At 52.0% G+C, this 21,494-nt stretch overlaps 1 protein-coding gene across 1 annotated transcript in view; it reads left to right on the forward strand.

Moving 5' to 3' along the window:
- The first annotated feature begins 10,425 nt into the window (after window positions 1-10,425).
- The window catches only part of LOC123749199 (secreted 45 kDa protein-like), a 35,406-nt gene continuing 24,337 nt past the window's right edge, over window positions 10,426-21,494 (forward strand). The window contains exons 1-2 of the mRNA XM_069323562.1: window positions 10,426-10,538; window positions 15,403-15,554. Of these exons, the coding sequence (XP_069179663.1) occupies window positions 15,419-15,554 (136 nt within the window). The 5' untranslated portion in view covers window positions 10,426-10,538; window positions 15,403-15,418. The remainder of the gene's footprint in view (window positions 10,539-15,402; window positions 15,555-21,494) is intronic.

A 21,494-nucleotide genomic window follows, 5' to 3' on the forward strand; every position in this document is an offset into this window, starting at 1 on the left:
ACTAGCATCTGAACCTGTAAAACACTAGCATTTGAACCTCTGTCAACCACTAGCATCTGGTCCTCTATCCATCTCTAGCATCTGAACTTCTATCAACTTCTAGAACTTCTATCAACTTCTAGAACTTCTATCAACTTCTAGAACTTTTATCAACTTCTAGAACTTCTATCAACCTCTGGTAATTACTATTTATGTATTTATTTATTTATTCAAGAAGGTATTCAAAGTTCAGTAGAACTTCGGTTTGAACCCTTTTAACCCTGTCGTAGCTCAGTCGATTAGGGCAGTGTCTGGGAGGCTCCCGGACGCAGGTTCGAATCCTCGTCACGGCCCTTGTGGATTTGTTCAAGAAGGTATATTAGTGTTAAGAGAGTACATAGAAATGATATTGATTTTACATTCTTGTAAAGCCATTAGTACGCATCGCGTTTCGGACAAGTCCTTAAATTAACAGGTAATTTTAAGTAGATAATTTACAGTAAAATTGACAAGAAATGTTTACAGGTACATTGTAAGAAATTTTGACACAATGAACAAAGATTAGATTAATACACAATATTAAAAATACACTATAATGAACAAGGATTACTTGGTACATTAGGATAACATTTCAGGATTATACATTGGTTCACTGTAGCACAATTTGAGGATCGTTTCAAGGAGTAATGCAGTAGAAAATGCACTCAATATAGCAACCATGATATCAGATAATATCTAAGATTACAATGGTAAAGTTACATAGCTAAGGTACAAATATTGGGTAGCACTAGATACAGTCCGAGTTAAAGCACAAGGTAGGAAACTATGATGATGAAATTAGGTACTTTTTGGTTTTATTTTTGAAAAAGACAAAAGTTGAGAAGCTTTTCAAAACTTTAGGGAGTGAGTTCAATAGACTAGATCCCTTTATTTGCATAGAGTATTTACACAGATTAAGTTCGACTCTGGGGATATCAAAGAGATATTTATGTCTGGTGTGGTGATTATGTGTTCTATTACATCTGTCCAGGGAGAGTTTCAGAACAGGGTTTGCACTTAAGAAAAGGGTTTTGTAAATGTAATTGACACAAGAGAATATATGGAGTGAATTTATGTTTAGCATGTTTAGGAATTTCAACAGGGGAGCTGAATGTTGTCTGAAAGCAGAGTTTGTTATCGTCCTGATAGCATATTTATGCTTGCTGATGATAGGCTTAAGGTAGTTTGCAGAAGTTGAACCCCATGTACAGATACCATAAGCAAGATAGGGATAGATAAGTGCATAATAGAGTAAGAGGAGAGTAGAGTAGGATACATAATATCTGATCTTAGAGAGTATACCAACTGATTTAGAATTTTTTTTAGTTATGTGCTATATGTGGGTGCTGAAGTTGAGTCTCTTGTCTAGGTATAGGCCAAAGAACTTTTCATCATTTATATTTGCCGATGTTAACATTGTGTATCTGAAGCTAAATTGCAGTTGTTGATTTAATTCCAAATAAGACGTAGTAGGTCTTTCCTATGTTTAGTGTTAGTTTGTTGTTTGACATCCTTAACTGGACAGTTTTTAATTCATTATTCACAACATTATTTAATGTGTGTGGGTTGTGGTCTGAGTAGATGAGGGTAGTATCATCAGAAAACAATATAGGATTAAGCACATATGAGACATTTGGCAGATCATTGATATATATATGAAACAGGAAGGGGGTCCTAAGATGCTGCCCTGTAGCACCCATATGATTAATGGTAGAGTGGGGGAGTATCATTGATGGCTCCATATTGGTGTCTGTCACTAAGATAGGATTGGATATAGTTCAGGGCAAGGCCTCGGATTCCACAATGGTGGAGTTTAAGTAGGATGAAGTTATGGTTAATAGTATCAAAAGACTTTCTCAGGTCAATGAAGAGTCCAATCGGAAACTCACTTTTATCAAGGACTGAGTAGATTAAGTCAAGCAGACTAACAATTGCATCATTGGTACTCTTTTGGGAGCGGAAGCCAAACTGACAGTGACTTAGTATGTTGAATTTTACAAGATAGGAGTAGAATCCAGTACTAGCATTGGAACCTCTGTCAACCACTAATATTTGAACTTCTGTGAACACTATCATCAGAAACTCTGTCAACTACAAGCATCTGAACCTCAGTCAACCACTAGCATTTGATCTTTACATCTGTCAACTACAAGCATCTGAACCTTAGTCAACCACTAGCATTTGATCTTTACATCTGTCAACTACTAGCATCTGAACCTTTGTCACATACTAACATCTGACGCTCTATCAACAATTAGCACCTGAATGTTATGGCCCTACTGGGGCGTAACCGGGTTCTTTTCTGATGTTATTAGAATTTGGGAATCCGGCCCCAAGTTAGTAGTGGCTTTCAAGGGGTGTGTTCCGTAACGCAAGTAAATTAAAGGGGGAAGGGATACAAACGCACTAATTTAAATATATAATCACCACCACCAATAAATATATCACAGTCACTCGCTGAGGCTATAACTACACTTATGTACAATAACTTGTCTTCCTCCGAAGACTCAGGATGTTTCACGGTGCTCACGATGAGTAGCCCTGGTTCTCTTCTTTGTGGCCCACGATGAATCCTTCGATTCTCTAGGCGAATCTACCCTGGCCACAGGCCAGCCAAATCACAGTCCCACTGGGTGCACCGTTGTGGAGGCCTTCAACCACAAATCCAGCCTGTAGCTGGCAGGTTCCAATCAGCTCTGCTGCGTAGGCCACTCCACGACTGATACTAGGGTTGCGAGCCCTAGGCAGGAGCCTCGTGTGATCCCGCTGATCACTCTCCTCTATATAGCACCACAGTGGCTAGTCTCTTCCACCAGTCAACCCCCGGGTACGACGATTCCTCACCTCTGCCACGTCACAGGCAGGCTAGCACTCTCAGCAGTGTTCGTCCGGGAGCAACTCACAGCTTCTTCAGCAAACACGTGGAGAGACTTTGGCTGCCTTGGGTAGACTGCCTCATAGTCCAATACAGCAGTCCCAGGTCGACTCTGTAATCAGACACGTCATCAGTACTAGTTACACTCTAGGGCACCTCACTTACCGGCTTAGACACAAACGTCCACCTATCTACTCCATAGATGGCGTTGCTGTCTAAGCGCCACCTCACCAGAGGTCAGCAGCGGCTACGTTACGAGCTGATTAAGACAGGAATCCAGCCCCTGTGGCCGGTATATCCCGTCCTCACTAGATGGCATCGTCCATTTGGAGGGGTTTTCGGGAGCTGACCCACAGATGGCGTTGTCGTCACTGCTCCGTGCTCGGACGCTGGACTCGGGTCCGTAACACTGAACCTTTGTGAACTACTAGCATCTGAACTTCTTCCAACTACCTGTATTTGAGCCTCTGTCAAACACTGGCATCTTAACCTTTGTCAAACACTAACATCCGAAACTGTGTTAATTACTGTCATCTGAACTTCTGTCAACCACTAACATTTTGAACATCTGTTAGCCACTAGCACCTGACGTCTGTTAACTACAAGCACCTGAACCTGTCCAAAACTTGCATCCGAACGTCTGTCAACTACTAGCTGCTTAACCTCTGTCAACTACTAGCTGCTTAACCTCTGTCAACTACTAGCATCTGAACATGTGTCGACTACTAGCGTGTAAACATATCAACCACTATCGTCTGAACCTCTGTCAACTTCTCTCATCTCAACTTCTGTCAATCACTGCATGTCATCTGAACCTCTGTCAACTACTCTCATCTCAACTTCTGTCAATCACTGTCATCTGAACCTCTGTCAACCATTAGCATCTGAACCTCTGTCAACCATTAGCATCTGAACCTCTGTCAACCATTAGCATCTGAACCTCTGTCAACCATTAGCATCTGAACCTCTGTCAACCATTTGCATCTGAACCTCTGTCAATCATTTGCATCTGAACCTCTGTCAACCATTTGCATCTGAACCTCTGTCAACCATTAGCATCTGAACCTCTGTCAACCATTTGCATCTGAACCTCTGTCAACCATTAGCATCTGAACCTCTGTCAACCATTTGCATCTGAACCTCTGTCAACCATTAGCATCTGAACCTCTGTCAACCATTAGCATCTGAACCTCTGACAACTACTAGCATCAGAGTCTCTCTCATCCATTAGCATCTGAACCTTTATCAATCATTAGCATCTGAACCTTTATCAACTATTAGCATCTGAACCTTTATCAATCATTAGCATCTGAACCTTTATCAACCATTAGCATCTGAACCTTTATCAATCATTAGCATCTGAACCTTTATCAACCATTAGCATCTGAACCTTTATCAACCATTAGCATCTGAACCTTTATCAACCATTAACATCTGAACCTTTATCAACCATTAGCATCTGAACCTTTATCAACCATTAACATCTGAACCTTTATCAACCATTAGCATCTGAACCTTTATCAATCATTAGCATCTGAACCTTTATCAATCATTAGCATCTGAACCTTTATCAATCATTAGCATCTGAACCTTTATCAACTACTAGCATCTGAACCTGTCAAGCGCTAGCACCTGAACCTCTCTCAGTCACCATCATCTGAACCTCTACCAACAACCAATCTCTCACTACCAGCATTACCTTCTGCCAACCCTCCACCCCCCCCCCTCCCATACTCCTGTCCCATCTCCCCGCCACACAAACATGTCCACTATGTAAGGGAGTAATAAGCCCTTGTGTTATGTGACACGCAGTGGTATAGATGAACAACTGGCCTCGGGTCGATATCCGGCTGGACCCGGTTCTCTTCCTGAGATATTGGGACACGTGTGTGGCGGGTTGTGGCGGGGTCGTGGCGGGTCGTGGCGGGTTGTGCCGGGTTGTGGTGGGCCGTGGCGGGTTGTGGCGGGTGATGGCGGGTTGTGGCGGGGTCGTGGCGGGTCGTGGCGGGTTGTGCTGGGTTGTGGTGGGCCGTGGCGGGTTGTGGCGGGTGATGGCGGGTTGTGGCGGGGTCGTGGCGGGTCGTGGCGGGTTGTGGCGGGTTGTGGAGGGTTGTGGCGGGTTGTTGCGGGTTGTGGCGGGTCGTGGCGGGTCGTGGCGTGTTGTGGCGGGTTGTGGCGGGTTGTGGCGTGTGTGTGTGTGTGGGGAGTGGGATCGTGCCGTGTGTGGCGGGTCGTGGCGTGTTGTGGCGGGTTGTGGCGGGTTGTGGCGGGTCGTGGCGTGTTGTGGCGTGTTGTGGCGGGTCGTGACGTTTTTGTGGCGGGTCGTGGCGTGTTGTGGCGGGTCGTGGCGGGTTGTGGCGGGTCGTGGCGGGTCGTTACGGGTTGTGGCGGATTGTTGCGTGTGTGGGGGGGGATCGGGCAGTGAGTGGCGGGTCGTAGCGGGTTGTGGCGGGTTGTAGGGTGTTGTGGCGGGTTGTGGCGGGTCGTGGCGTGTTGTGGCGGGTTGTGGCGGGACGTGGCGGGTCGTGGCGGGTTGTGGCGGGTCGTGGGGTGTTGTAACTGGTCGTGGCGGGTCGTTGCGTGTTGTGGCGTGCTGTGGCGGGTCGTAGGGTGTTGTGGCTGGTCGTAGCGGGTCGTGGCGTGTTGTGGCAGGTCGTGGCGGGTTGTAGCGTGTTGTGGCGGGTTGTGGCGGGTTGTGGCGTGTGTGTGTGTGTGGGGAGTGGGATCGTGGCGTGTTGTGGCGGGTCGTGGCGGGTTGTTGCGGGTCGTGGCGTGTTGTGGCTGGTTGTTGCGGGTCGTGGCGTGTTGTGGCTGGTTGTTGCGGGTCGTGGCGGGTTGTTGCGGGTTGTGGCGGGTCGTGGCTGGTTGTTGCGGGTCGTGGCGTGTTGTGGCGGGTCGTGGCAGGTTGTTGCGGGTTTTGGCGGGTTGTGGCGGGTTGTGGCGGGTTGTGGCATGTTGTGGCGGGTCGTGGCGGGTTGTGGCGGGTTGTGGCGTGTTGTGGCGGGTCGTGGGGGTGTTGTGGCAGGTCGTGCCGGGTCGAGGCGTGTTGTGGCGGGTTGTGGCGGGTCGTGGCGGGTTGTAGCGTGTTGTGGCGGGTTGTTGCGGGTCGTGGCGTGTTGTGGAGGGTCGTGGCGGGTTGTTGCGGTTGTGGCGGGTCGTGGCGTGTTGTGGCGGGTTGTGGCGGGTTGTGGCGGGTCGTGGCGGGTCGTGGTGGGTCGTGGCGGGTCGTGGCGTGTAGTTACGGATTGTGGCGGGTTGTCGCGGGTTGTGACGTGTGTGTGTGGGAGGGGGGATTGGGCCGTGTGTGGTGGGTCGTGGCGGGTCGTGGCGGGTTGTAGCGGGTTGTGACGTGTGTGTGTGTGGGGGGGGGGGGGGATTGGGCCGTGTGTGGCGGGTCGTGGGGTGTTGTGGCGGGTCGTGGGGTGTTTTGGCTGGTCGTGCCGTGTGTGGCGGGTCGTGGCGTGTTGTGGCGGGTTGTGGCGGGTTGTGGCGGGTTGTGGCGGGTCGTGGCGGGTCGTTACGGGTTGTGGCGGGTTGTCGCGGGTTGTGGCGTGTGTGAGGGGGTTGGGATCGGGCCATGTGTGGCAGGTCGTGGCGGGTCTTGGAGGGTTGTGGCGGGTCGTGGCAGGTTGTGGTGGGTTGTGGCGGGTCGTGGCTGGTTGTGGCGAGTCGTGGCGGGTCGTTATTGGTTGTGGCGGGTCGTGGCGGTTTCCTGGGTGTGGCGTGTGTGAGGGAGGTTGGGATCGGGCCGTGTGTGGCAGGTCGTGGCGGGTTGTGGCGGGTTATGACGGGTCGCGGCGGGTTGTGGCGTGTCTTGGAGGATTGTGGCGGGTCTTGGAGGGTTGTGGCAGGTTGTAGCGGGTTGTGGCGGGTTGTGGCGGATCGTGGCAGGTTGTGGCGGGTTGTGGCGGATTGTGGCGGGTTGTGGCGGGTCGTGGCGGGTTGTGGCGGATTGTGGCGGATCGTGGCGGGTTGTGGCGGGTTGTGGCGGGTCGTGGCGGGTTGTGGCGGGTTGTAGTGGATTGTTACGTGTGTGTGGGGGGGGGGCAGATCGGGTCGTATGTGGCGGGTTGTGGCGGGTTATGACGGGTCGTGGCGGGTTGTGGCGGGTCTTGGAGGGTTGTGGCAGGTTGTAGCGGGTTGTGGCGGATCGTGGCAGGTTGTGGCGGGTTGTGACGGAAAGTGGCGGGTTGTGGCGGGTCGTGGCGGGTTGTGGCGGGTTGTGGCGGATCGTGGCGGGTTGTGGCGGGTTGTGGCGCGTTGTGGCGGATTGTTACGTGTGTGTGTGGAGGGGGGGGGGGCAGATCGGGCCGTGTGTGGCGGGTTGTGGCGGGTTGTGACGTGTGCGTGGGGGGGGGGATCGGGCCGTGCGTAACAGGTCGTGGCGGGTTGTGGCGTGTGCGTGGGGGGGGGGGGGGGAACGGGCCGTGCGTAACAGGTCGTGGCGGGTTGTGCCGTGTGTGTGTGTTGGGGGGGGGGGGGGAGTGATCGGGCCGTGTGTGGCGGGTTATGGTGTGTGTGTGTGGGGGGGGGGGGATCGGGCCGTGTGTGGCAGGTCGTGGCGGGTTATGACGGGTCGCGGCGGGTTGTGGCGGGTCTTGGAGGATTGTGGCGGGTCTTGGAAGGTTGTGGCAGGTTGTAGCGGGTTGTGGCGGATCGTGGCAGGTTGTGGCGGGTTGTGGCGGATTGTGGTGGGTTGTGGCGGGTCGTGGCGGGTTGTGGCGGGTTGTGGCGGATCGTGGCGGGTTGTGGCGGGTTGTGGCGGGTTGTAGCGGATTGTTACGTGTGTGTGTGGGGGGGGTGGGGTGGGGCAGATCGGGTCGTATGTGGCGGGTTGTGGCGAATCATGGCGGGTTGTGGCGAATCATGGTGGGTTGTGCCGTGTGTGTGTGTGTGGGGGGGGGGGGGGAGGTGATCGGGCCGTGTGTGGCAGGTCGTGGCGGGTTGTGGCGTGTGCGTGGGGGGGGGGGGGGGATCGGGCCGTGTGTGGTGGGTCGTGGCGGGTCGTGGCGGGTTGTAGCGGGTTGTGACGTGTGTGTGTGGGGGGGTGGGATTGGGCCGTGTGTCGCGGGTTGTGGCGTGTTGTGGCGGGTCGTGGGGTGTTGTGGCAGGTTGTGGCGGGTCGAGGCGGGTTATAGCGTGTTGTGGCTGGTTGTGGCGGGTTGTGGCGGGTCGTGACGGGTCGTGGTGTGTTGTGGCGTGTTGTGGCGTGTTGTAGCGTGTTGTGGCGGGTCGTGGGGTGTTGTGGCTGGTCGTGGCGGGTCGTGGCGTGTTGTGGCGGGTTGTGGCGGGTCGTGGTTGGTTGTAGCGTGTTGTGGCGGGTTGTGGCGGGTCGTGGGGTGTTGTGGCTGGTCGTGGCGGGTCGTGGCGTGTTGGGGCGGGTTGTGGCGGGTCGTGGTTGGTTGTATCGTGTTGTGGCGGGTTGTGGCGGGTCGTAGCAGATTGTGGTGGGTTGTTGCGGGTCGTGGCGTGTCGTGGCAGGTCGTGGGGTGTTGTGGCGGGTTGTGCCGGGTTGTAGCGTGTTGTGGCGGGTCGTGGGGTGTTGTGGCTGGTCGTGCCGTGTGTGGCGGGTCGTGGGTGTTGTGGCGTGTTGTAGCGGGTTGTGGCGGATTGTGGCGGGTCGTGGCGGGTCGCGTTCGGTCGTTACGGCTTGTGGTGGGTCGTGGCGGGTTGTGGCGGGTCTTGGAGGGTTGTGGCGGGTTATGGGCGGGTCTTGGAGGGTTGTGGGCAGGTCTTGGAGGGTTGTGGCGGGTTGTGGCGGGTTGTGGCGTGTTGTGGCGGGTTGTGGCGGGTCGTGGCGGCTCGTGGCGGGTTTTGGCGTGTGTGTGTAGGGGGGGGGGGGAACGGGTGGTGTGTGGCGGGTTGTGACGGGATGTGGCGGGTTGTGGCGGGTTGTGGCGGATCGTGGCGGGTTGTCGTGGGTTGTGGCGGGATGTGGCAGATTGTGGCGGGTTGTGGCGGGTTGTGGCGGGTCGTGGCGGGTTGTCGTGGGTTGTGGCGGGTTGTGGCAGGTTGTGGCTGATCGTGGTGGGTTGTGGCGGGTCGTGGCGGGTTGCGGCGGGTTGTGGCGGGTTGTGGCGTGTGTGTGTGGGGGGGGAGGGGATTGGGCCGAGTGTTGCGGGTTGTGGCGTGTTGTAGCGTGTTGTGGCTGGTCGTGGCAGGTCGTGGCGGGTTGTGGCGGGTCGTAGCGGGTCGTAGCGGGTCGTGGCGTGTGTGTGGGGGGGAGGGGAGGGATTGGGCCGTGTGTGGCGGGTTGTGGCGGGTTGTGACGTGTGCGTGTGGGGGGGGGGGATTGGGCCGTGTGTGGCGGGTTGTGGCGTATTGTAGCGTGTTGTGGTGGGTCGTGGGGTGTTGTGGTGGGTCGTGGCGGGTTGTAGCGTGTTGTGGCGGGTCGTGGCGGGTTGTGGCGGGTCGTAACGGGTTTTGGCGTGTTGTGGCGGGTTGTGGCGGGTCGTAACGGGTTTTGGCGTGTTGTGGTGGGTTGTGGCGTGTGTGTGTGTGTGTGTGGGGTGGGGATTGGGCCGTGTGTGTGGCGGGTTGTGGTGTGTGTGTGTGGGGGGGGGGGATCGGGCCGTGCGTAACAGGTTGTGGCGGGTAGTGGCGTGTGTGTGGGGGGGGGGATCGTGCCGTGTGTGGCGGGTCTTGGCGGGTTGTGGCGGATCGTGGTGGGGTGTGACGGGTCGTGGGGGTTTGCTGTCGGGTTGTGTCGAGTTATGGCGGGTCGTGGCTGGTTGTGGCGGGTCGTGGCGGGTTGTGGCGGGTCGTGGTGGGTCGAGGCGGGTTGTGGCCGGTCGTGGCGAGTTGTGGTGTGTTTACTAGTTGTGTTTTTGCGGGGGTTGAGCTTTGCTCTTTCGGCCCGCCTCTCAACTGTCAATCAACTGTTTACTAACTATTTTTTTTTTCCACACCACACACACACACACACACACCCCAGGAAGCAGCCCGTGACAGCTGACTAACTTCCAGGTACCTATTTACTGCTAGGTAACAGGGGCACTTAGGGTGAAAGAAACTTTGCCCATTTGTTTCTGCCTCGTGCGGGAATCGAACCCGCGCCACAGAATTACGAGTCCTGCGCGCTATCCACCAGGCTACGAGGCCCCCGTGTGTGTGTGTGTGTGTGTGTGTGTGGGGCGGGGGGATCGGGCCGTGTGTGGCGGTTTTTGGCGGGTCGTGGCGGGTTGTGGCGGATCGTGGCGGGTTGTGGCGGGTCTTGGCGGGTTGTGGCGGGTTGTAGCGTATGCATCTTTGTCTAGTCAGGTGTAGTGGGGTATTTAGGCCCAAACTCTTATATTAGTTCAATATTTCCTTCATAATGTGATAAAACACGAAAACGTTACTAATTTTCTTTTCATTTCCCTAGTGAATATGTACGCGTATATATCTGTATGTATTTATAATATGATGACCAGGAAGGGTTCTGCGAATAATGTAGCTGGAAGGCGAACCTTTCCTCTCTTACAATTGAGGCTGAGCCACGATAAGAATGGCGGCAGAGGACACAAATTAGAGTGTGTTAGCCCCAGGGTCGTCTCTCGTCACACAACTATGGGGCGGGAGTGAGTGTCTTGCCAGGTATATATAACCCCAACACACTGGACCCCACAACACATCCTCCTGCCTATCTTCACCCGCCTGTACTAAGGTCAGTCTCGGCATGTTTACTAAACTAAACAGGTTCAATGAGATAGGAACGCAGAGAATAATGTTAACTCGGCATCACTCTGTTGCGTAAACTAATTTTTTGGACTAAAATGTTTTTAGTTCCAACAAAAAACAAGTTTCTTTTGTCATAAAAGCACGCGAGTACCTCTCTCTCCCGGTAGTTATTATTGAATACAGTCTGACGATGGTCGAGTCATTAGGCGCTTACTTGTTGATGGGAATTTAACAAGCAATCAGAATAATTAAGATACAGAGCGAGAGGATCTTGTCTGTAGACTACTCAGTCATTGAGATCCTCGCCAGACTCAAGCTTTAATATAGACCACAAAATATACATACATCAATGATACTGTAGCGAGAAACGATTCAAGTACTAAAGTAAGTCATAGACATATAGAACCAACGATTGAAACAGGAGTAATTTTAGCTAAGAGCGAGAATGTGTCCAGTCCGTCACCCATTCAGATACTGGCCAGACCTAAGCTCTCAAGCACTTAAGCATCTTAATTTAACAACTTATGTTATTGGTCAACCATTGTTTACGAGTTGAAAGGCAGGACCTCCCTCTCCCTGTCTCACAGTGATGACCTCCCTCTCCCTGTCTCACAGTAATGACCTTCCTCTCCCTGTCTCACAGTGATGACCTCCCTCACCCTGTCTCACAGTGATGACCTCCCTATACCTGTCTCACAGTGATGACCTCCCTCTCCCTGTCTCACAGTGATGACCTCCCTCATCTCCCTCTCCCTCTACCTGTCTCACAGTGATGACCACCCTCACCCTGTCTCACAATGAAGACCTCCCTCTCCTTGTCTCACAGTGATGACCTCCCTCTCCCTGTCTCACAGTGATGACCTCCCTCTACCTGTCTCACAGTGATGACCACCCTCTACCTGTCTCACAGTGATGACCTCCCTCACCCTGTCTCAGAGTGATGACCTCCCTCACCCTGTCTGAGAGTGATGACCTCCCTCTACCTGTCTCACAATGATGACCTCCCTCACCCTGTCTCACAGTGATGACCTCCCTCTCCCTGTCTGAGATTGATGACCACCCTCTCCCTGTCTCACAGTGATGACCTCCCTCTCCCTGTCTGAGAGTGATGACCTCCCTCTACCTGTCTCACAGTGATGACCTCCCTCTATCTGTCTCACAGTGATGACCTCCCTCACCCTGTCTCACAGTGATGACCTCCCTCACACTGTCTCACAGTAATGACCTCCCTCTACCTGTCTCACAGTGATGACCACCCTCACCCTGTCTCACAGTGATGACCACCCTCTCCCTGTCTCAGAGTGATGACCTCCCTCACCCTGTCTCACAGTGATGACCTCCCTCACCCTGTCTCACAGTGATGACCACCCTCTACCTGTCTCACAGTGATAACCTCCCTCACCCTGTCTCACAGTGATGACCTCCCTCACCCTGTCTCACAGTGATGACCTCCTTCACCCTGTCTCACAGTGATGACCTCCCTCACCCTGTCTCACAGTGATGACCTCCCTCACCCTGTCTCATAGTGATGACCTCCCTCACCCTGTCTCACAGTGATGACCTCCCTCTACCTGTCTCACAGTGATGACCTCCCTCACCCTGTCTCACAGTGATGACCTCCCTCTACCTGTCTCACAGTGATGACCACCCTCTCCCTGTCTCACAGTGATGACCTCCCTCTACCTGTCTCACAGTGATGACCACCCTCTCCCTGTCTCACAGTGATGACCTCCCTCTACCTGTCTCACAGTGATGACCTCCCTCACCCTGTCTCACAGTGATGACCTCCCTCTACCTGTCTCACAGTGATGACCTCCCTCTCCCTGTCTCACAGTGATGACCACCCTCTCCCTGTCTCACAGTGATGACCACCCTCTCCCTGTCTCACAGTGATGACCTCCCTCTACCTGTCTCACAGTGATGACCTCCCTCACCCTGTCTCACAGTGATGACCTCCCTCTACCTGTCTCAGAGTGATGACCACCCTCTCCCTGTCTCACAGTGATGACCACCCTCTCCCTGTCTCACAGTGATGACCTCCCTCTACCTGTCTCACAGTGATGACCTCCCTCACCCTGTCTCACAGTGATGACCTCCCTCACCCTGTCTCACAGTGATGACCTCCCTCTACCTGTCTCACAGTGATGACCTCCCTCTCCCTGTCTCACAGTGATGACCACCCTCTCCCTGTCTCACAGTGATGACCACCCTCTCCCTGTCTCACAGTGATGACCTCCCTCTACCTGTCTCACAGTGATGACCTCCCTCACCCTGTCTCACAGTGATGACCTCCCTCACCCTGTCTCACAGTGATGACCTCCCTCACCCTGTCTCACAGTGATGAACACCCTCACCCTGTCTCACAGTGATGACCACCCTCTCCCTGTCTCACAGTGATAACCTCCCTCACCCTGTCTCACAGTGATGACCTCCCTCTACCTGTCTCACAGTGATGACCACCCTCACCCTGTCTCACAGTGATGACCACCCTCTCCCTGTCTCACAGTGATGACCTCCCTCACCCTGTCTCACAGTGATGACCTCCCTCTACCTGTCTCACAGTGATGACCACCCTCTCCCTGTCTCACAGTGATGACCACCCTCTCCCTGTCTCACAGTGATAACCTCCCTCACCCTGTCTCACAGTGATGACCTCCCTCACCCTGTCTCACAGTGATGACCTCCCTCACCCTGTCTCACAGTGATGACCACCCTCTACCTGTCTCAAAGTGATAACCTCCCTCACCCTGTCTCACAGTGATGACCACCCTCTACCTGTCTCACAGTGATGACCACCCTCTCCCTGTCTCACAGTGATGACCTCCCTCACCCTGTCTCACAGTGATGACCTCCCTCACCCTGTCTGAGAGTGATGACCTCCCTCTCCCTGTCTGAGAGTGATAACCTCCCTCTCCCTGTCTCACAGTGATGACCTCCCTCTCCCTGTCTGAGAGTGATGACCTCCCTCTCCCTGTCTGAGAGTGATGACCTCCCTCTCCCTGTCTCACAGTGATGACCTCCCTCTCACTGTCTCACAGTGATGACCTCCCTCTCCCTGTCTCACAGTGATGACCACCCTCTACCTGTCTCACAGTGATAACCTCCCTCACCCTGTCTCACAGTGATGACCTCCCTCACCCTGTCTCACAGTGATGACCACCCTCTCCCTGTCTCACAGTGATGACCTCCCTCACCCTGTCTCACAGTGATGACCTCCCTCTACCTGTCTCACAGTGATGACCACCCTCTCCTTGTCTCACAGTGATGACCACCCTCTCCCTGTCTCACAGTGATAACCTCCCTCACCCTGTCTCACAGTGATGACCTCCCTCACCCTGTCTCACAGTGATGACCTCCCTCACCCTGTCTCACAGTGATGACCACCCTCTACCTGTCTCAAAGTGATAACCTCCCTCACCCTGTCTCACAGTGATGACCACCCTCTACCTGTCTCACAGTGATGACCACCCTCTCCCTGTCTCACAGTGATGACCTCCCTCACCCTGTCTCACAGTGATGACCTCCCTCACCCTGTCTGAGAGTGATGACCTCCCTCTCCCTGTCTGAGAGTGATAACCTCCCTCTCCCTGTCTCACAGTGATGACCTCCCTCTCCCTGTCTGCGAGTGATGACCTCCCTGTCCCTGTCTGAGAGTGATGACCTCCCTCTCCCTGTCTCACAGTGATGACCTCCCTCTCACTGTCTCACAGTGATGACCTCCCTCTCCCTGTCTCACAGTGATGACCACCCTCTACCTGTCTCACAGTGATAACCTCCCTCACCCTGTCTCACAGTGATGACCTCCCTCTACCTGTCTCACAGTGATGACCTCCCTCACCCTGTCTCACAGTGATGACCACCCTCACCCTGTCTCACAGTGATGACCACCCTCTCCCTGTCTCACAGTGATAACCTCCCTCACCCTGTCTCACAGTGATGACCACCCTCTACCTGTCTCACAGTGATGACCTCCCTCACCCTGTCTCACAGTGATGACCTCCCTCACCCTGTCTCACAGTGATGACCACCCTCACCCTGTCTCACAGTGATGACCACCCTCTCCCTGTCTCACAGTGATAACCTCCCTCACCCTGTCTCACAGTGATGACCTCCCTCTACCTGTCTCACAGTGATGACCACCCTCACCCTGTCTCACAGTGATGACCACCCTCTCCCTGTCTCACAGCGATGACCTCCCTCACCCTGTCTCACAGTGATGACCTCCCTCACCCTGTCTCACAGTGATGACCACCCTCTACCTGTCTCACAGTGATGACCACCCTCTCCCTGTCTCACAGTGATGACTTCCCTCACCCTGTCTCACAGTGATGACCTCCCTCACCCTGTCTGAGAGTGATGACCTCCCTCACCCTGTCTCACAGTGATGACCACCCTCTACCTGTCTCAAAGTGATGACCTCCCTCTCCCTGTCTGAGAGTGATGACCTCCCTCTCCCTGTCTCACAGTGATGACCTCCCTCTCACTGTCTCACAGTGATGACCTCCCTCTCCCTGTCTCACAGTGATGACCTCCCTCTCCTGTCTCACAGTGATGACCTCCCTCTCCCTGTCTGAGAGTGATGACCTCCCTCTCCCTGTCTGAGAGTGATGACCTCCCTCTCCCTGTCTGAGAGTGATGACCTCCCTCTCCCTGTCTCACAGTGATGACCTCCCTCTCACTGTCTCACAGTGATGACCTCCCTCTCCCTGTCTCACAGTGATGACCTCCCTCTCCCTGTCTCACAGTGATGATCTCCCTCTCCCTGTCTCACAGTGATGACCTCCCTCTCCTGTCTCACAGTGATGACCTCCCTCTCCCTGTCTGAGAGTGATGACCTCCGTCTTCCCCAGAGTCTCCTGTACCACAATGATGAGTGTGGTGATGAGTGTGGTGATGACAGCGGTGCTGCTGGTGCTGGCCATAGTTGAGGCCGCGCCTCAGAGTGCTGCTTCTCTAGGCCAGTCTTGTCCGGAGTTCCACTCACAGGTTATGTCCACCCTGGGTAAGTTTAGTGTGGTGATGAGTGTGTGGTGATGAGTGTGTGATGAGTGTGTGGTGATGAGTGTGTGGTGATGAGTGTGTGGTGGTGAGTGTGTGGTGATGAGTGTGTGGTGATGAGTGTGGTGATGAGTGTGTGGTGATGAGTGTGTGGTGATGAGTGTGGTGATGAGTAAGTGGTGATGAGTGTGTGGTGATGAGTGTGTGGTGATGAGTGTGTGGTGATGAGTGTGTGGTGATGAGTGTGGTGATGAGTGTGTGATGAGTGTGTGGTGATGAGTGTGTGGTGATGAGTGTGTGGTGATGAGTGTGTGGTGATGAGTGTGTGGTGATGAGTGTGTGATGAGTGTGTGGTAATGAGTGTGTGGTGATGAGTGTGTGATGATGAGTGTGTGGTGATGAGCGTGTGGTGAAGAGTGTGTGGTGATGAGTGTGTGGTGATGAGTGTGTGATGATGAGTGTGTGATGATGAGCGTGTGGTGAAGAGTGTGTGGTGATGAGTGTGTGGTGATGAGTGTGTGGTGATGAGTGTGTGGTGATGAGTGTGTGGTGATGAGTGTGTGGTGATGAGTGTGTGGTGATGAGTGTGTGGTAATGAGTGTGTGATGATGAGTGTGTGGTGAGTGTAAGGTGATGAGTGTGGTGATGAGTGTGTTATGAGTGTGTGGTGATGAGTGTGTGGTGATGAGTGTGTGGTAATGAGTGTGTGGTGATGAGTGTGTGATGATGAGTGTGTGGTGAGTGTATGGTGATGAGTGTGTGGTAATGAGTGTGTGGTGATGAGTGTGTGATGATGAGTGTGTGGTGAGTGTGTGGTGATGAGTGTGTGATGAGTGTGTGGTAATGAGTGTGTGGTGATGAGTGTGTGATGATGAGTGTGTGGTGATGAGCGTGTGGTGAAGAGTGTGTGGTGATGAGTGTGTGATGATGAGTGTGTGGTGATGAGTGTGTGGTGATGAGTGTGTGGTGATGAGCGTGTGGTGAAGAGTGTGTGGTGATGAGTGTGTGATGATGAGTGTGTGGTGATGAGTGTGTGGTGAAGAGTGTGTGGTGATGAGTGTGTGGTGATGAGTGTGTGGTGATGAGTGTATGGTGATGAGTGTGTGGTGAGGAGTGTGTGGTGATGAGTGTGTAGTGATGAGTGTGTAGTGATGAGTGTGTGGTGATGAGTGTGTAGTGATGAGTGTGTGTGGTGAGTGTATGGTGATGAGTGTGTAGTGATGAGTGTGTAGTGATGAGTGTGTGGTGATGAGTGTGTGGTGATGAGTGTGTGGTGATGAGTGTGCAGTGATGAGTGTGTAGTGATGAGTGTGTGGTGAGTGTATGGTGATGAGTGTGTAGTGATGAGTGTGTGGTGATGAGTGTGTGGTGATGAGTGTGTAGTGATGAGTGTGTAGTGATGAGTGTGTGGTGATGAGTGTGTGGTGATGAGTGAGTTGTGATGAGTGTGTGGTGATGAGTGTGTGGTGATGAGTGTGTGGTGATGAGTGTGTGGTGATGAGTGTGTGGTGATGAGTGTGTGGTGATGAGTGTGTGGTGCTGAGTGTGTGATGATGAGTGTGTGGTGATGAGTGTGTGGTGATGAGTGTGTAGTGATGAGTGTGTGGTGATGAGTGTCTTGTGATGAGTGTGTGGTGAAGAGTGTGTGGTGATGAGTGTCTTGTGATGAGTGTGTGGTGATGAGTGTGTGGTGATGAGTGTCTTGTGATGAGTGTGCAGTGATGAGTGTGTAGTGATGAGTGTGTGGTGAGTGTATGGTGATGAGTGTGTGGTGATGAGTGTGTGGTGATGAGTGTGCAGTGATGAGTGTGTGGTGAAGAGTGTATGGTGATGAGTGTGTGGTGATGAGTGTCTTGTGATGAGTGTGCAGTGATGAGTGTGTAGTGATGAGTGTGTGGTGAGTGTATGGTGATGAGTGTGTAGTGATATGAGTGTGTGGTGATGAGTGTGTAGTGATGAGTGTGTAGTGATGAGTGTGTGGTGATGAGTGTGTGGTGATGAGTGAGTTGTGATGAGTGTGTGGTGATGAGTGTGTGGTGATGAGTGTGTGGTGATGAGTGTGTGGTGATGAGTGTGTGGTGATGAGTGTGTGGTGATGAGTGTGTGGTGCTGAGTGTGTGGTGATGAGTGTGTGGTGATGAGTGAGTGGTGATAAGTGTGTGGGGATGAGTGTGTGGTGAAGAGTGTATGGTGATGAGTGTGTGGTGATGAGTGTGTAGTGATATGAGTGTGTGGTGATAAGTGTGTGGTGATGAGTGTGTGGTGATGAGTGTGTGGTGATGAGTGTGCAGTGATGAGTGTGTAGTGATGAGTGTGTGGTGAGTGTATGGTGATGAGTGTCTTGTGATGAGTGTGTGGTGAAGAGTGTGTGGTGATGAGTGTGTGGTGATGAGTGTGTGGTGATGAGTGTGTAGTGATATGAGTGTGTGGTGATGAGTGTGTGGTGATGAGTGTGTGGTGATGAGTGTGTGGTGATGAGTGTGTGGTGATGAGTGAGTGGTGATAAGTGTGTGGTGATGAGTGTGTGGTGATGAGTGTGTGGTGATGAGTGTGTAGTGATATGAGTGTGTGGTGATGAGTGTGTGGTGATGAGTGTGTGGTGATGAGTGTGTGGTGATGAGTGTGTGGTGATGAGTGTGTGGTGATGAGTGTGTGGTGATGAGTGTGTAGTGATATGAGTGTGTGGTGATGAGTGTGTGGTGATGAGTGTGTGGTGATGAGTGTGTGGTGATGAGTGTGTGGTGATGAGTGAGTGGTGATAAGTGTGTGGTGATGAATGTGTGGTGATGAGTGTGTGGTGATGAATGTGTGGTGATGAGTGTGTGGTGATGAATGTGTGGTGATGAGTGTGTGGTGATGAGTGTGTGGTGATGAGTGTGTAGTGATATGAGTGTGTGGTGATGAGTGTGTGGTGATGAGTGTGTGGTGATGAGTGTGTGGTGATGAGTGTGTGGTGATGAGTGTGTAGTGATATGAGTGTGTGGTGATGAGTGTGTGGTGATGAGTGTGTGGTGATGAGTGTGTGGTGATGAGTGTGTGGTGATGAGTGAGTGGTGATAAGTGTGTGGTGATGAATGTGTGGTGATGAGTGTGTGGTGATGAATGTGTGGTGATGAGTGTGTGGTGATGAGTGTACTCACCTCGTTGTGCTTGTGGGGGTTGAGCTCTAGCTCTTTGGTCCCGCTTCTCAACAGTCAATCAACAGGTGTACACCTGAGCCTATTGGGCTCTATCATATCTACACCTGAAACTGTGTATGGAGTCAGCCTCCACCACATCACCCCCTAATGCATTCCATTCGTCAACCACTCTGACGCTAAAAAAGTTCTTTCTAATATCTCTGTGACTCATTTGGGCACTCAGTTTCCACCTGTGTCCTCTAGTGCGTGTGCCCCTTGTGTTAAATGGCCTGTTTTTATCAACCCTATCGATTCCCTTGAGAATCTTGAATGTGGTGATCATGTCCCCCCCTAACTCTTATGTCTTCCAACGAAGTGAGGTTTAATTCCCATAGTCTCTCCTCGTAGCTCATACCTCTCAGCTCGGGTACTAGTCTGGTGGCAAACCTTTGAACCTTTTCCAGTTAAATCTTATGCTTGACTAGATATGGACTCCATGCTGGAGCCGCATACTTCAGGATAGGTCTGACATATGTGGTATATAATGTTCTGAAAGATTCCTTACACAAGTTTCTAAAGGCCGTTCTTATGTTAGCCAACCTGGTATATGCTGCTGATGTTATCCTCTTGATATGAGCTTCAGGGGACAGGTCTGGCGTGATATCAACCCCCAGGTCATTCTCTCTCTCTGACTCTTGAAGTATCTCATCTCCCAAATGATACCTTGTATCTGGTCGCCTGCTTCCTACCCCTATCTTCATTACATTACATTTGCTTGGGTTAAACTCTAACAGCCATTTGTTCGATCATTCCTGCAGCTTATCCAGGTCTTCTTGAAGCCTCAAGCTGTCCTCCTCTGTCTTAATCCTTCTCATAATTTTGGCGTCGTCAGCAAACATTGAGAGAAATGAATCAATACCCTCCGGGAGATCATTTACATATATCAGAAACAAGATAGGACCGAGTACAGAGCCCTGTGGGACTCCACTGGTGACTTCACGCCAATCGGAGGTCTCACCCCTCACCGTAACTCTCTGCTTCATATTGCTTAGATACTCCCTTATCCACTGGAGCACCTTACCAGCTACACCTGCCTGTCTCTCCAGCTTATGTACCAGTCTCTTATGCGGTACTGTGTCAAAGGCTTTCCGACAACCCAAGAAAATGCAATCCGCCCAGCCCTCTCTTTCTTGCTTAATCTTTGTCACCTGATCGTAGAATTCTATCAAGCCTGTAAGGCAAGATTTACCCTCCCTGAACCCATGTTGGCGATTTGTCACGAAGTCCCTTCTCTCCAGATGTGTTACTAGGTTTTTTCTCACGATCTTCTCCATCACCTTGCATGGTATACAAGTCAAGGACACTGGCCTGTAGTTCAGTGCCTCTTGCCTGTCGCCCTTTTTGTATATTGGGACCACATTCGCAGTCTTCCATATTTCTGGTAGGTCTCCCGTCTCCAATGACTTACTATACACTATGGAGAGTGGCAAGCAAAGTGCCTCTGCACACTCTTTCAGTATCCATGGTGAGATCCCATCTGGACCAACAGCCTTTCTAACATCCAGATCCAGCAGGTGTCTCTTGACCTCCTCTCTCGTAATTTCGAACTCTTCCAAGGCCGCCTGGTTTACCTCCCTTTCTCCTAGCACAGTGACCTCATTTTGTTCTATTGTGAAGACCTCCTGGAACCTCTTTTTGAGTTCTTCACACACCTCTCTGTCATTCTCTGTATACCTGTTCTAAGTTTCAATACCTGTTCTTTTAATGTTGTTTTCCTTCTGATGTGACTGTGGAGTAGCTTTGGTTCGGTCTTGGCTTTGTTTGCTATATCATTTTCAAAACTTTTCTCTGCTTCTCTCCTGACCCTGACGTACTCATTCCTGGTTCTCTGGTATCTCTCTCTGCTTTCTGGTGTTCTGTTATTCCGGAAGTTCCTCCACGCCTTTTTGTTCAGTTTCTTCGCTTCCGTACATGCCCTATTATACCATGGATTCTTCTGTTGCTTCTCGGATTTTTCCCTTTGGGCCGGGATGAACCTGTTTACTGCCTCCTGACACTTTTGGGTAACATAGTCCATCATACCCTGTACAGACTTATCTCTGAGATCTGTGTCCCAAGGTATTTCACTTACGAAACTTCTCATCTGTTCATAATTCCCCTTTCGGTATGCCAGCCTTTTGATTCCTAGTTCTTTTTTGGGGAAGATAATTCCTAGCTCTACCAGGTACTCAAAGTTCAATACACTGTGGTCACTCATTCCCAAGGGCGCTTCCATCTTAACTTCTCTTATATCCCACTCATTTAGGGTAAATATCAAATCAAGCATTGCTGGTTCATCTTCTCCTCTCATTCTTGTTGGTTCTTTAACCAACTTCTTTCTTTGAGTGTGTGGTGATGAGTGTATACTGATAAGTGTGTGGTGATGTGTGTACGGTGATTATTGCGTTGTGATGAGTGTGTGGTGATGAGTGTGTGGTGATGAGTGTGTGGTGATGAGTGTGTGGTGATGAGTGTGTGGTGATGAGTATGTGGTGATGAGTATGTGGTGATGAGCGTGTGGTGATGAGCGTGTGTTGATGAGCGTGTGGTGATGAGTGTGTGTTGATGAGTGTGTGGTGATGAGTGTGAGGTGGTGATGAGTGTGTGGTGGTGATGAGTGTGTGGTGGTGATAAGTGTGTGTTGTGATGAGTGTGTGGTGGTGTGTGGTGATGAGTGTGTTGTGGTGTTGTGGTGATGAGTGTGTGGTGGTGATAAGTGTGTGGTGGTGATGAGTGTGTGTGGCTTTCATGAGTATGTTGTGCTGAATTTATGGTTGTGATGAGTG

The sequence above is a fragment of the Procambarus clarkii genome, chromosome 13, assembly GCF_040958095.1.
Source record: "Procambarus clarkii isolate CNS0578487 chromosome 13, FALCON_Pclarkii_2.0, whole genome shotgun sequence".
NCBI lineage: Eukaryota > Metazoa > Arthropoda > Malacostraca > Decapoda > Cambaridae > Procambarus > Procambarus clarkii.